Source organism: Octopus sinensis, linkage group LG11 (genome assembly GCF_006345805.1).
Source record: "Octopus sinensis linkage group LG11, ASM634580v1, whole genome shotgun sequence".
Taxonomy (NCBI): domain Eukaryota; kingdom Metazoa; phylum Mollusca; class Cephalopoda; order Octopoda; family Octopodidae; genus Octopus; species Octopus sinensis.
Window position 1 is genome coordinate 5,181,381 of NC_043007.1, and position 14,078 is coordinate 5,195,458.

The window sequence follows — 14,078 nt, forward strand, 5'->3', positions numbered from 1 at the left end:
GAAAAGCAAGCTTTGGTGGTTTGGGCATGTCACCTGCTCATCAGAGATGGCCAAAACAATCCTTCAAGGAACAGTCAAAGGTGACAGACACAGAGGCAAGCGAAGAAAGAGGTGGGAAAAAAATGTCAGTTTGTAGACAGGCCTAAAGATGAGAGATGCATTGTGGGAGGCAGAAGACAGAGATTTGTGGGGAGAGATTTGGCTGCAAAGTCATCAGTGGTGCCCCAATGGCCAGCCAAACTACAGGATCACCATCATCATCGTTTAACGTCTGTTTTCCATGCTAGCATGGGTTGGACGGTTCGACCAGGGTCTGGGAAGCCAGGAAGCTGCACCAGGCTCCAGTCCGATCTGGTAATGTTTCTACAGCTGGATGCCCTTCCTAACGCCAACCACTCCGTGAGTGTAGTGGGTGCTTTTTACGTGCCACTGGCACAGGCGCCAGAGGGGACTGGCAAACAGCCACGATCGGTTGGTGCTTTTACGTGTCACTGACATGGACGCTAGTCAGGGTATCTAATATAATGCATAGTGTTGGCTAAAATCTATAGATGTATTTTGTAATATTGTATAACATTAAATAAAACAATAAAAGAACAAACTATGCTTAGACAATGGCAAGAAAAGCCTTACATGGCTAGAACCTAGCCATGTAGCCCTACATGGCTAGAACTTAGCAAGATAGAAGAAGATGGGAGTAGATAAAGATAAAATCGGAGCACTGTCTGAGAAGTTCAGGACTCAGAGTCTAGACTTAACAACTTTTGAATGTGACACAAGACTAATGGTTTCCCTACCAAGTGTGGGATATAATCAGTGTGTAAGGGGAACACAGAACACTTGAAGCAGTTAATCTGATCTAATTCTATATGAGTTGACATAAAATGTGTACAAAACCAATTATATAATTTGGAAGATTCACCCAGCTATATCAATTAAAACATTGGCTGCATACCATGAAAATATGGGGAAAAAATATGCTTCAAAGGGAAAAACAACAACAATAAGAAGCATGTGAGGCTTAAAGGATATGTATAAGCCCTTGTTTTCTGTTTTGGGGTAAGTGACATGGTTCAAATAACAATGATATTGTTTATGTTCATCATAGAATATTTAAGGGCAGTGCCTGATGTATGTTTGGTGTCTCTTGTTTTTAAATGAAGATCTATATTCATAATTATAATACATGGCTGTGTGATGAGGAAGATGACGATTGCTTCCCAACCACGTGGTTTCAGTTTCAATTTCACTGCACAGCACCTTGGGCAGCTGTCTTCTACTATAGTCCCAGGTTGAACTAAACCTTGTCACTTGATTTGGTACACAGAGATCAAAAGAAGCCTGTCATGTGTGTGTATGAGTGTGTGTGTGTGTGTGTGTGTGTGTGTCTGTGTGTGTATGTATGTATGTATGTATATATATATGTTGGCAAACGGAATAAGGATAAGAATGTGCATTGTCCATTTGAATGGAAAATTTCTATCAGTGGCTGAAGATTGCTCGACATTTTAAAACTGATGTAATACTTACATTGTTTAATAAAATGAAGTAACATGAAACAATCGCACCACATTACCTTGGATATACTTGTTGCTTATTTTGATTATATATATATATACTTCTGTGTATGTGTGTGTGTCCATCGATCTGTCTGTCCTCATTTTGATAAGAAATGATAGCTGTAAATGAAAACCCCCCATTATACATGCAGTGTCATTCATTTCCAATTTTCTGTGCAAGCATGTCTGACTATGAAGAAATATTATCTTGCTTGGAAAGAGCTGAGGGATGGCAAACAAGAAGGACAATCAGGCTAAAGAAAACCTGTCTCAATGAAACTTTTCACATCAACTTAATTTAGCAATAATTCCAAAATACTTAGAACGGAGAAAAAAAAACATGAAATTCAGCAAAGTAATTAAAAATATTTAAAATTAAACTTCCACATATTTTGTGTCTCTTGTTTCTATGAGCCAGGCTGGTGTTCTCCTCATCTTGATTGTTACTTTCACAGTGTTTCAGCTGTTGTACCCTCCAGCTGTCTTCAGGTGTTTTGTGTTGAATCCAGTTGTGTCAGAATTTCAAACCTAACCCTTTATTTTTGATCGATAGGGGTACACTGTTCTCATTCTGTTCTCTGCATTTCATGACCCTTTATCCTTTTCTTTGCTTCAGTTGATTTTTTGTGAAGTACTGGGCATTGTATAAGATGTTGGTTAAGGAAATGCAGTCACCTAGAGTTTCTGAGTTCAATTCCAAGTAAGGCAATAAAGTACTCCACAAAAAATCTATTCAAGTAAAAAAAAAGTCACAAAGTGCAAAGAGCAGAATGAGAACAGTGTACCCCCATCAAAGAAAGGGTTAGGTTTGAAATTCTGAGACAACAACTGAATTCAACACAAAACACCTGATGAAGGTTGGAGCATACAAAAACCAAAATACAGTGGAACCAGCAATCATGGCGAGGACACCAGTTCAACTAATATAAACAATATTCCTGATATTTTGAATAAATGAAAAAAAAGATAAAAGGCAAAAATTCCCTACACTTGTGTCTTCTTCATCTTTTGGGATGTTCATTTTGCCTGGACGAGAGACTTTACGATTGGATGAATTCACTGCTGGAGTCATCGTTGAACTTGGTGCTGAAGAAATTTCTTCGTCTTTTTCTTTGTCTTTTTCCTTCTCTTCCCCAATGCTGCCACCGACACCAACACTGCCTCCACAACCTGTTGCTCCCACAGCCGTGGGCCCAGCTCCCCTCTCAGATTTGTCTGCGTTTCGGAATCGAGCTCGTATGGCATTCCTCAAACTCATTGCGTCTTGCAAGGATGTCTGTCTCAGCTGGTCATCCCCACATTGAAATTCATTCCAATTTAGCAATAAATTAAAAGTCTGCAAATGAACAAAAGAGATATTTAGTTTTATCATTCAAAAATAAAAATTTTGGGGAGAAAATAGAATTATATGGATTCTTTTTTTTTTGTTTTTTTAATTTGATAAAAGATGGAAGTCAATAATAAGATATTTGAAGGTGAATGAACAGATGTATGTGTGTATATGTTTACGTATATCTGCCTCTCTGTCTGTATCAATCTCTCTCCTTCTGTGTGCACAGACACACACACACAGACACACACAAGTTACTGACATTATGAAGGCATTAGTACATGTGTATCAAGTGGTTATGTAACAGCATGTTATGCAGAAAACCATCATCTTCAGTTGTTACAAGTGGTAACAACAGACGAGAGTGGTTTTCTGCATAACATCATGAAACTAATACATTAAATGTATTCAAAATATAAGTGGTTTTGTTATTATTAAAATATTATGTGACTCGTTATTGATAGCAATCTAGTCCATCGCTGCTTGGATAGGACAGTTATGGAGTAGACATGGATATAGGAGTAGAATTCTAAGCCCAAAATATCTGGTAAAGTGTACTGTACCAAGGCATATTGAGGAATTCACCTTCAACCTTACCCCCACACACCCAAGTCACAATATATGGATTCAATAATCCGGTGGCACTGATAAAAAACCTTCTCAATGTTTCATTCTACACATAAACGCAGTATAAAGTATGATACGAACGTAAAACATGTATAAAAATATTAATAAAGAGAGAAATATACAATGACAAAATTGATTTTACCAATGGATATTTATATTTAACAGGAATTGTTTTGCAGTTTAATAAACATGTATGAATAATCTATTTTATTAAATTTTATAATAATTAGATATATGTATACAATTTTAAAATGAATGCAGATAGTAAGCTTGTTCATCAGGTTAAAAGAATTCCGTGTTTATATCACAACATTCCAAAATGCAGAAAGTCAATTTTCAAAGACATAGAAGACAAAACTTAATAGGAGAAAAAATTAATAACCAGGAATATTCTAACCACTGAACTGGACCGATACCACCAATAGCTCTCTTCATTCTAAATGTTTGGTACAGAATACAGAACACCTATGTACAGTCAACACTAACAAATCTAAAGCTCCTGTTGGTCAGACCTCTGACTTATTTAAAGCATTTTTTAGAATGGCAAAACAGAAGCAAACAAACTTCTTTAGTTCTATACATTTTGATCATTATAGGAGAACCCAATAGATACCTTTTCATCCTAAAAAAGAATATATTTTCTAAATATGTGGTGACCAATAATCTTAGCAATTTTTGCAGCATGGAGGGCTATCATATACTTTGGATTAAAATCTCATTCCTCAACTGCCCTTCACAAAAGCTTTCCAGTTGCTTTCATGGAAAATTTAAGACCTCACTTTTTCCCAACCAAACATCTTTCCCCCAAAACTAGCAGTGACCTACATCTCTATTTCCCTGCATGTGTTCATTAACGTTCATGTTGTTTTCTATTCATTCGATGTTCTTCATTCTTAATCCTTTTTCACTTTTACCATTCTTAGCATGAGTCAATCCATGAACATCTCTTTGTTTCCTCCTCTTCACCCCAGTCTGTTCTGATTAGCATGACTAACTCGACATTTTAAAGAGGTAATAATACAGTATGATCAATAAATATTGTTACTTTTCCATGACTTTAAGTTTCAGGCTAAATAGACCATTCTTTAGAAGGAATAAGCTACTGCAATTCACTCATTATTAGAGATTCTTTTGATGAAGAGCCTTAACTAAAAAACACCAACTTTTTCCACATGTCCTGACTCTCAAACTTATAGGGATCTCTCTACAATCACCCCTTGCATTTACCTTTTCCATTGCCGCACACACAGATCCTCACCGATTCTAGACTTTGCCCTGTTTCTATGGCAGTTCATTTTGAGAGCAACTGATTATGTTTTCCATAAAAAACAAAAAATCAATATATAGTTTGCTCCATTTAATTTTCAGCTATTAAGTACATGACCCAGCTCTGTTGAACAAAGAATTTAATATTTGCATATCAATATGTGACCTGGGGGTCTATTGAATTTATTGTTCAACAGAGCTGGGTTATGCATTTATTATTTAGATATCAAATACTTGATTTAGTTCAAGTCAGTTTATCTGTGAAGATAGTTTGCTTTGGCAAACAATATCAGTTATGGGAATAATGAACAATGATAGGAATTTGTTCAAACACACAGATATCAATGCAATTTCTCTCAAATATTGGGGGTGAGAATAATTAGAGCTAGAAAATATATACAAATATTGGGGAGAAAAATGTATTCATTAACCTTTTGGTTAATTACCATTTCCATCAAATTTGTTAAAGAAAAAAGAAATAATGCAAAATTTTCAAAATCAAACAGTAAAAAAAGAGATCAACATTTATTCATTCATTTTTCTTGATAATTATTGGTAAAATATTTGAATTTCTTTGCTTCCAAAGTTTCTGTGATGCAAAAATTGACTTTGAAGTAAACCAATAAAATGAATATATTGGATAGAAAGTGTCACATTTTTTTTGTGGTTGGATATTGGCAGAAATAATGATGGAAGCGGTTTGTGCTACACTGGTTGTATAGTTATGAAGTTTGGAATCAGATGGTTGAAGTTTGCTCTCATTCTGTTCAACCTTGTTCAATGCCCTCACCTATTTTAGCTATAGGTAGACCCTATTCCTTGTAAAGGAAATTTGGTGCAATCTGTTTTCCTAAGATTTCTTTTTAATAGAAAATAACTTTTAAGAAAAATCAAGTTTTGCAAAAACTTTTAAATATAGGTGTGTGTATGTATGTGTAAATATATGTTTATATAAATATATGCACTTTCACAATAACAGCCAATGATTCTAGTCTATGCACAAGACAGCCATTATCCTCCTCCCCACAAAACAACACCACGTGGACTTTGTTGAGACTAATAAGAAACAATTATGAACATTTTTATTACACTTAACTTTTAAAAATATTTTTGATAATGTTCGTTTTTTCAAGAAGAACCAAAACAGGTAAAATCTCTAAGAAAATTAAAATTTATCTCATATAGTGGCGTTTTCAAACTTCTTTTTTATAAATATATACCCACTCGTATGCCACCTACACTTATTATATATATATATATATATATATATATATATATATATTATATTTTAATTTAGAGATAGTAGACCAAATAAAAAGAATTTTTATTTTTATTTTAAATACCTACTGTTTTATTACTTGGTTACACGTGATTCATGAGGTACATCTTCGGGTTCCTAAATCATTCCGTGTTTCCCTAGAACCCCTCTCAAGATGCCACCCCAATCATCAGGAGAAAATCAGTCTAGAAGTTCCTAAGATTCCTCTAGGGAGGCCACTACTAGTGCAGTAATAGTCTGCAAAAATCAGAACCTGAATGATACTGGTGCATAGCAGTGTTTTGGTTTTGAAATGCTGATGATTGGATAAGTCCACCACTTGCATCACCAAAAAGAAGGGTGCAAACAAAACATAGATGTCATTTATGATGTGTTTGGTGATCCTGTCAAGAATGAGTCAAGTAAGACACACACACACACACACACAAGCTGGGCTTCTATTCAGTTTTCATCTACCAAATTCTCTCATAAGGTCTTGGCTGGCCCAGGGCTATAACAGAAAAAGACCCTTGCTCAAGGTGCTGCCCTCTGGGACTGAACTTTAAAATACTTAGTAGTGAAGCCAGGGCTGGCCCTATGGTTGCTGGCAAGCTGATGGTCATGGAAATTCCTTTGTCTTTGTCATGCCCTCCTTGGCATGACTTCCCCCGAGTTGCCAGTACCTTGAGCTGGCATTGAGTGAAGCTAACTACTTAACCGCGTAGGCAGACCTTCCTCCAAATACCAGTTTAATCACCAAAAATTCAGTTATACTAAATCCTTTCAAATTACTGATTATATCAAAAATTAATTAAAGCAAATTAACAATGTACACTATAAGAAGCATATTTACAAAAGGCCCAAATTGGAAGCATTAAATCTGCTGCCAAATTCAACGGGTCCCTAAGGCTTTATTTTGACTTAAAAAAAGACTAGCAATCACTGCCGATGCTAAGTATAATCTATAAGAGGAACTAAAATTATATTTCTTCAGAGCCAACACATAAACACAAGTTGATAGTTTTCCAACAAAGGCCATATTTAAAAGTGAACTTTCTCCAATCTGGTATTATTCTCTCATTTTGTTTTTTAGTGACTTTATCATTTATTTACATCCATAAATCAGAATAATTTGGAGATGAGTCTAAGATTATTGTCGCCATTATTGTTCTTCTTATTATTGTTTGTTACTATTGATTATTATTATTATTATTATCATTATTATTATTAGCAGAATCATTAACACACAAGGCAAAATTGCTTAGTGGCATTTTATCCATCTTTACATTCTGAGTTCAAATTTCACTGAGGTAGACTTTGCCTTTCCTCCTTTTGGGGTTGATAAAATAGGTACCAGTTGAGTACTGGGGTCAATGTAATTGACTTAACTTCTCCCCCCCAAAAGCTGAGGCAGTACTTCTTTACATGGTTGTCCACGTCTATATGCATCACATGACCATACAGCACGGTCGTCTCTCTTGTACACCGCATCTGATGGCTCTTATGTCCAACTTTGCTCTCAAGATACTTACCCTCTGTCATACATGAACACTGACATTGGTCATTCAGCAAAGCATACTGGCTTCATTTCTTTCAAGCCTTTGCATGTTCTCTGCAGTTGCAGCCCATGTTGTACTGCCATGCAGCATGGCTGTTTGCACACAGGCATCATACAATCTGCCTTTCACTCTGAGGGAGAGGCCCTTAATTACCAACAAAGGTAGATCTTTGAACTTTACCCACCCTAATCTTATTCTAGCAGCTATATCCTTGGAGCATCCCCTTTCACTGCTGACTTGGTCACCTAGGTGTAGTGGAACTATATAGTCAGTACAAGGTGTTGATGTGGCTGTGTGTATGTTATTAAAAGAATTCATACAGAGATGAAGAATAAATTCAAGAACTACATATTTATTATATAAAAACTTATTTTATTTACTGGTCGATGATGATACATTGAATTAATATGTAGAATCTAGTTGAATGAAGTAATCTATGCAAGAAAGTTTAGAGATAGGAGATATAGAAATAACAGCTAAGTGGTGGTTTTCAGTCTGTGGCATTGAGAAATAGACAGACATAGCAATGACATGAATGGCTCTAAGTCTAATCAACTAAGAAGCAAAGAGCAGGGTTAGCAAGCTGTTTTTATTAATGGAACGCTAGACATTCTAGAAACTTCCAAGAGGAATGCTAAGCTTTTTGAATAATTAAGAATCATGTCTCATGACATAGATGCTTCGAGAAACTTAGAAAGGGAGATTATTCTATAATCTTTCTTGCAAGGGAGATCATTTGACTATCTGGCTACCGCTACATAGGTAATGGAAGAAGTTATCAACTACTTCTAAGTATCACACCTGGCATTTGACAGTGTCTATTTATGTACATTCTTGTGTTTATTGTACCTATTTCTTTACTACCCACAAGGGGCTAAACATAGAGGGGACAAACAAGGACAGACATAGGTATTAAGTCGATTACATCGACCCCAGTGCGCAACTGGTACTTAATTTATCGACACCGAAAGGATGAAAGGCAAAGTTGACCATGGCGGAATTTGAACTCACAATGTAATGGCAGACGAAATAGCGCTAAGCATTTCGCCCGGTGTGCTAATGTTTCTGCCAGCTAGCCAGCTCTTGTGTTTATTGTACCTGTTCATCTGTCACACACACAAAGACTATTTTCCCTGTTAACCTTCCCCTGATATTGCTGCATCTCTTATGTGTCCATATCTTGCACTGGGTACATATTACAGAGTTTCTATTTATGTCTTTTCCACACATCAAGCAGGGCCATCTACCTATTTCTTTACTACCCACAAGGGGCTAAACACAGAGAGGACAAACAAGGACAAACAAATGGATTAAGTCGATTATATCGACCCCAGTGCTAAACTGGTACTTATTTAATCAACCCCAAAAGGATGAAAGGTAAAATCGACCTCAGCGGAATTTGAACTCAGAACGTAACGGCAGATGAAATACGGCTACGCATTTTGCCCGGAGTACTAACGTTTCTGCCAGCTCGCCGCCTTTCTGCCAGCAGGGCCATCTACCTGAAGGGATTTGTGATCTGGGGTCCTTGGAGTCATCAGATCCTGCAAACACAGGCATTAAATGGTGATGATGTTGATGATGATGATGATCTGTCTATTATATATATGTGTGTATTTACCTGTACAAATATATATATATATATACATCTAAATATATATATATATATATATATATATATATCCCTCATACCTTAATCTGATATTTCCTAACATAAAGCTGCCTGTCTTGCTGTTCATAATCTGGCAAACTGTATGGTGTCCTGATAAATGCCAGTGATATGCAGAAAGCATCCAGTACAAAATGTAAAGTGGATGGCATTTAGAAAAGCATCCACTTGTGAAAAACCATGCTAAAGTGGACAGCAGAGCACAATGACCCCATCCAGGCCAGCATGAAACATAGATGTTTGGATGATAATAAAGAAGTAGCTAGAAAGATTAAATCAACTCCAGTACTTCACTAGTACTTCATTTTATTATTTATTAACTCGTACTTTATTTCATTAAGCACAGAATGATAACAGACAAAGTTGGTTTTGGCAGGGTTTAAACTTGGAGATGAAATACAGGATCGTAACTAAATCCTGCAGAACATTTCGTTTCATGGTTAAAAGGTTTTGCCAACTTATAATTCATTTTTATTTTCAGCTAATTTATAATATAATTATTACCCAGTGGAAATATAAACAAAAGCACTCACACACACGCACACACACACACACACACACACTGTCTGTCCCTCTCTCACACATACACACTTGTCTGTCCATCCTACATACACACACCAAAAACAATGTTAGTCACAGGTTAGTGCAGTGATATAATTAAAGCCCTTTACTTCACTTGCTGACACTGAAGGTGAATCAGATGGAATCTCAGAACACCGATATTTTTAATTTCTAGAACACACACATTATATGAGTGCATGTATTTGCGTGTGTGTTTGTGTGTGTGTGTGTGTGTGTATGTACAAATATATGCATATAAGCATATATGTGCACAGGTGTGTGTACGTGTGAGTTAGTGGCCATAAAACTAGAAAGAAGCTCCCCATACATTTCAGGGGAGTAAAGTATTTTAATCATAATAACAATTATTTCTACTTTAAGCAAAGGCTTTCAACATTTTTTGAGCGGAGATGGGGGCTAGATGATTATATCAACCCCAGTGTATAACTGGTACTTATTTCATTGACCCTGAAAGGCAAAGTCAACCTTGATGGAATTTGAACTCAGAATGTAAAGACGGACGAAATGCTGCTAACCATTCTGCCAGCTGACTGCATTCTTTAATAATAATAATAAATCACAAATTAGTTTCTGATTTCAGCAGAAGGCCAGAAATTTCAGGGGCTGGGGTAAGTCGATTACATCAACCCCAGTGCTTGTGACTGGGGCTTATTTTACTGACCTAGTAACTACATTAAACTAGGTCAGTAAAATATGGCCAAACTCACACACACAACAGCAAAGATAATAATGATAGTAATGAAAGGTTTTATTACAAAATACTAGCATCATTTTACAAATGTACTACTACTACTACTACTACTACTACTACTTTGAGCAAACTGAATTGTTAGAATAGCAGAAAAAGTGCTTTACAGTATTCATTTTGATTCTTGACATACTGAGTTCAAAACCCACAAAGATCAACTTTGCCTTTCATCCTATTGGAATTGATAATCTATGTACCAGTCAATTATTGGGGTCAATGTGATTGACTACCTACTCCCACAAAATTTTAGGCTTTGTACCCATAGTAGAAAGGATAATTATTATTATCATTCATCATCATCATTGTTTAACGTCCGCTTTCCATGCTAGCATGGGTTGGACGGTTCAATTGGGGTCTGGGAAGCCAGGAGGCTGTGCCAGGCCCAGTCTGATCTGGCAGTGTTTCTACAGCTGGATGCCCTTCCTAACGCCAACCACTCCGAGAGTGTAGTGGTTGCTTTATTATTATTATTTCAAAAGGATTGATGTAACTTTTCAAAAAGGTAAGTAGACAATATGAAGAGTACGATGTGATTGCAAGAGAGAGTTTGTTGGTTGAGCGATATTGCGACAGCCTGTCTTTGTCGAGTTCAAAAGGATAAGTGATACATAGAAATTCAAAATTATAAAAATTCAAATCCAAAATATAAACGAGGGCAACCAGTGTCCCCACGTTGATGGAATGACATCATCAGTCTTCAATTTTCAAGTTTACAACTGGCAAAAATAAAAAGAAAGAAAAAAAGAGAAAAGAAAAGAAGAAAGGAAAAGAAAAATATTTAATCAAACTGTTTTGTGGAAATATGAGATTCTCCTATTATTTTATTCATTCCTCCAGGGTGTGATGTTAATAACTCACAATCATATTTCTTCTCATGCATTTTGAGTACTGAAAGAGTAGCAGATTCAGAATATTTTCTGAGAATATACACTTTCAAGTCTTTTTCAAAATTGCAGCCGTTTGAAGCAAAATGTTCAACAAGTTCTATCAAACCACTGTTATTGTGCCTGACTTCGTATCTGTGCTCGTTAAATCTTTTATATAATTGTTCCCTTGTACAACCAACATAAATCAAGTTGTGTTTAGTGCATTCTACTTTGTACACCCAATGGGAATCTCTACACGTCCCGCCTTCCATGTAAATCATAACATTTCTGTTATGATTCCCAATGGAATTGACTTGACTCATGTTGTTGCATAATGAACAGGGTTTATCTCTCTTGTGGCTGTTTTCCAAGGCACAATGGGCAGAAACTTCAATGTTAGTTGTCTTGGAGTCAGAAGTAGAGGCTAATAGTTCTCTTATATTTATATACTCTCTAAAGACTACAATAGGTGGCTAAGGGAATATATGTTTGGAATGGGGATATTCTTCTGTAACATGCTGGTAACTTTCATGTAATCCTTTTGAAATGCCAGCGAAATTTCGGTACCAGTTAATCACTTTAACAAATACAATTGAAAGGAAAAAAAAATGCCAAAAGTACCAATTATAACAAGAATGAAGAATACTTTTGCTCGGACAGCAACTCAGGGGCAGCAATTATTAATGTCCTGTGAAGGACAAGACCATTTCTTTAGAGTTTGATGATAAAATGCATCTAGAACATTGCATAAAGTGGTTGGTGTTAGGAAGAGCATCCAGCCATAGAAACCAACAAAATAAAATTTTCTACTGGAACATGGTCCCCCCCCCAACCCCTAACCAATCTAGGGATTCAGTAACTCTAATTAACCAAACTGACTTGAACCAAAATGACTTGCTTGGCCCATACCAGCATGCAAAGAGGCATGGACTGAGCAGGTGACAACGATGATGATGATGATCATCATCATTATCATCATTATCATCATTATTCCAAAATATTTTCAGTATGTTAATAATATCCCTATTTATATATTTAACCACCTGTACAATAACTCCCACATGGAATATTAAACCTATTTGCTGCTTTTTTGCTTTTGTTTTTTGCTTGTTTTTACTATTAACAAATGCATAATTATATTTGTTGTAAGCATTGCTGCGCTCTATTTAGGGCATTGCACTCTCTCTCTCTCTCTCTCTCTCTCTCTCTCTTTTGCTCCCTCTCCTGTTATTTCCTTCTCTACTTCCTTCTCTTTGCTTCTCTCTCACTCTTCCTCTCCTTCTTTTCGCTTGCAATTTGTTCCATTCACGCCCTCCTCACCCTTCCTCCGTCTTTCCCTCATCTCATCCCCACCCCACCACTGCTTCTGTCACCATGGTAACTAAATAGCAAGCCATTCGGGACAGCAGTGACTATACAAATTATTTATTACGTTGTAGCCAAGCAATATGGAGGATGAAAAAAAGCTACAAGGTAAAGGTAGGCAGTCAAGGTAAGACGGCCAAGCAGATAACATACTGCAGTACTTGCCTGTAGGTTACCAGTTCAATATCACTGCAAGTGTTTCACTGTGTTTTGGGGCCAGAACACTTTATTCTACATCAGTTTACACAGTTGTTGGCAAAAATCCCTCCAGATTTTCCCTGTCTTTTGGGGTCATCCAGGGTCTAGGACTTTTATCTGCTCTACAAACTCTCACAGACAGATCACACTGATGCGGTTGATAGCAGCATCCATGCACGTATGGTGAAGTGTTTGGTTCCTAACTATTTGGTTTTGGGTTCAGTCCCATCTTGCAGCAGCTTGGGTGCACTAGTGTAGCTGGGAGGCAATAAGGGCAGTCTGCCCCGGGCAGCACTTTTAAAGGGGTGCTACTTTTGGGTCTGCTGTAGGCAATATGTGGGTTTTTTTGTAGGGTTTGGGGGTCAGCAAACGAAAGGGCCACTCCTGGTGGCTTACAGTCTAGCTATGCTAATGCTTGGGTGACAAGTGTCTTCTAGATTAGCTTTGACTGACCAATATCTTGTGAATGAAATTGGTAAAAGAAAAATGTACGTTTGTGCCTGAGTTTGTGTAAGGGTAATGATGATGATGATCATATGTGTATGTATATGTGTGTGTATACAGCATATATGTATGTATTAAAACAAGACGTGTTTCATTACAGTGTAGGAAATACATTATGAATATAATAATAGTAATAATAATAATCCTTTCTACTATAGGCACAAGGCCTGGAATTTGAGGGGAGGGAAGATAGTCATTACATTGACCCCAGCACTTGACTGGTACTAATTTTATTGACCCCAAAGGATGAAAGGCAAAGTAAATCCCAGCGGCATTTGAACCCAGAATGTAAAGATGGACAAAATGCTGACAAGCATTTGGCCAGGTCTGCTAACAAGTCTGCAAGTTTTCCACCATAATAATAATAATAATAATGATAATAATGATAATGATGATGATGATGATGATAGTAATCCTTTCTACTAAAGGCACAAGGCTTGAGGTTTTGGAGGAGGGGACAAGTTGGTTACATTGACCCCAGTGTTTCACTGGTACTTAATTTACCAACCCTGAAAGGATAAAAGGCAAAGTCGACCTTGGCTGAATT

The 14,078-nt window shown here is 36.7% G+C and overlaps 1 protein-coding gene across 6 annotated transcripts in view; it reads right to left on the reverse strand.

The window, feature by feature from the left end:
• Positions 1 to 14,078, reverse strand: part of LOC115217121 (GRAM domain-containing protein 4-like) — a 175,650-nt gene that overhangs the window by 98,993 nt on the left and 62,579 nt on the right. For all 6 annotated transcript variants that reach the window (XM_036507034.1, XM_036507033.1, XM_036507036.1 and 3 more), the window contains exon 2: positions 2,548 to 2,895. In XM_036507034.1, the coding sequence (XP_036362927.1) occupies positions 2,548 to 2,817 (270 nt within the window). In that variant the 5' untranslated portion in view covers positions 2,818 to 2,895. The remainder of the gene's footprint in view (positions 1 to 2,547; positions 2,896 to 14,078) is intronic.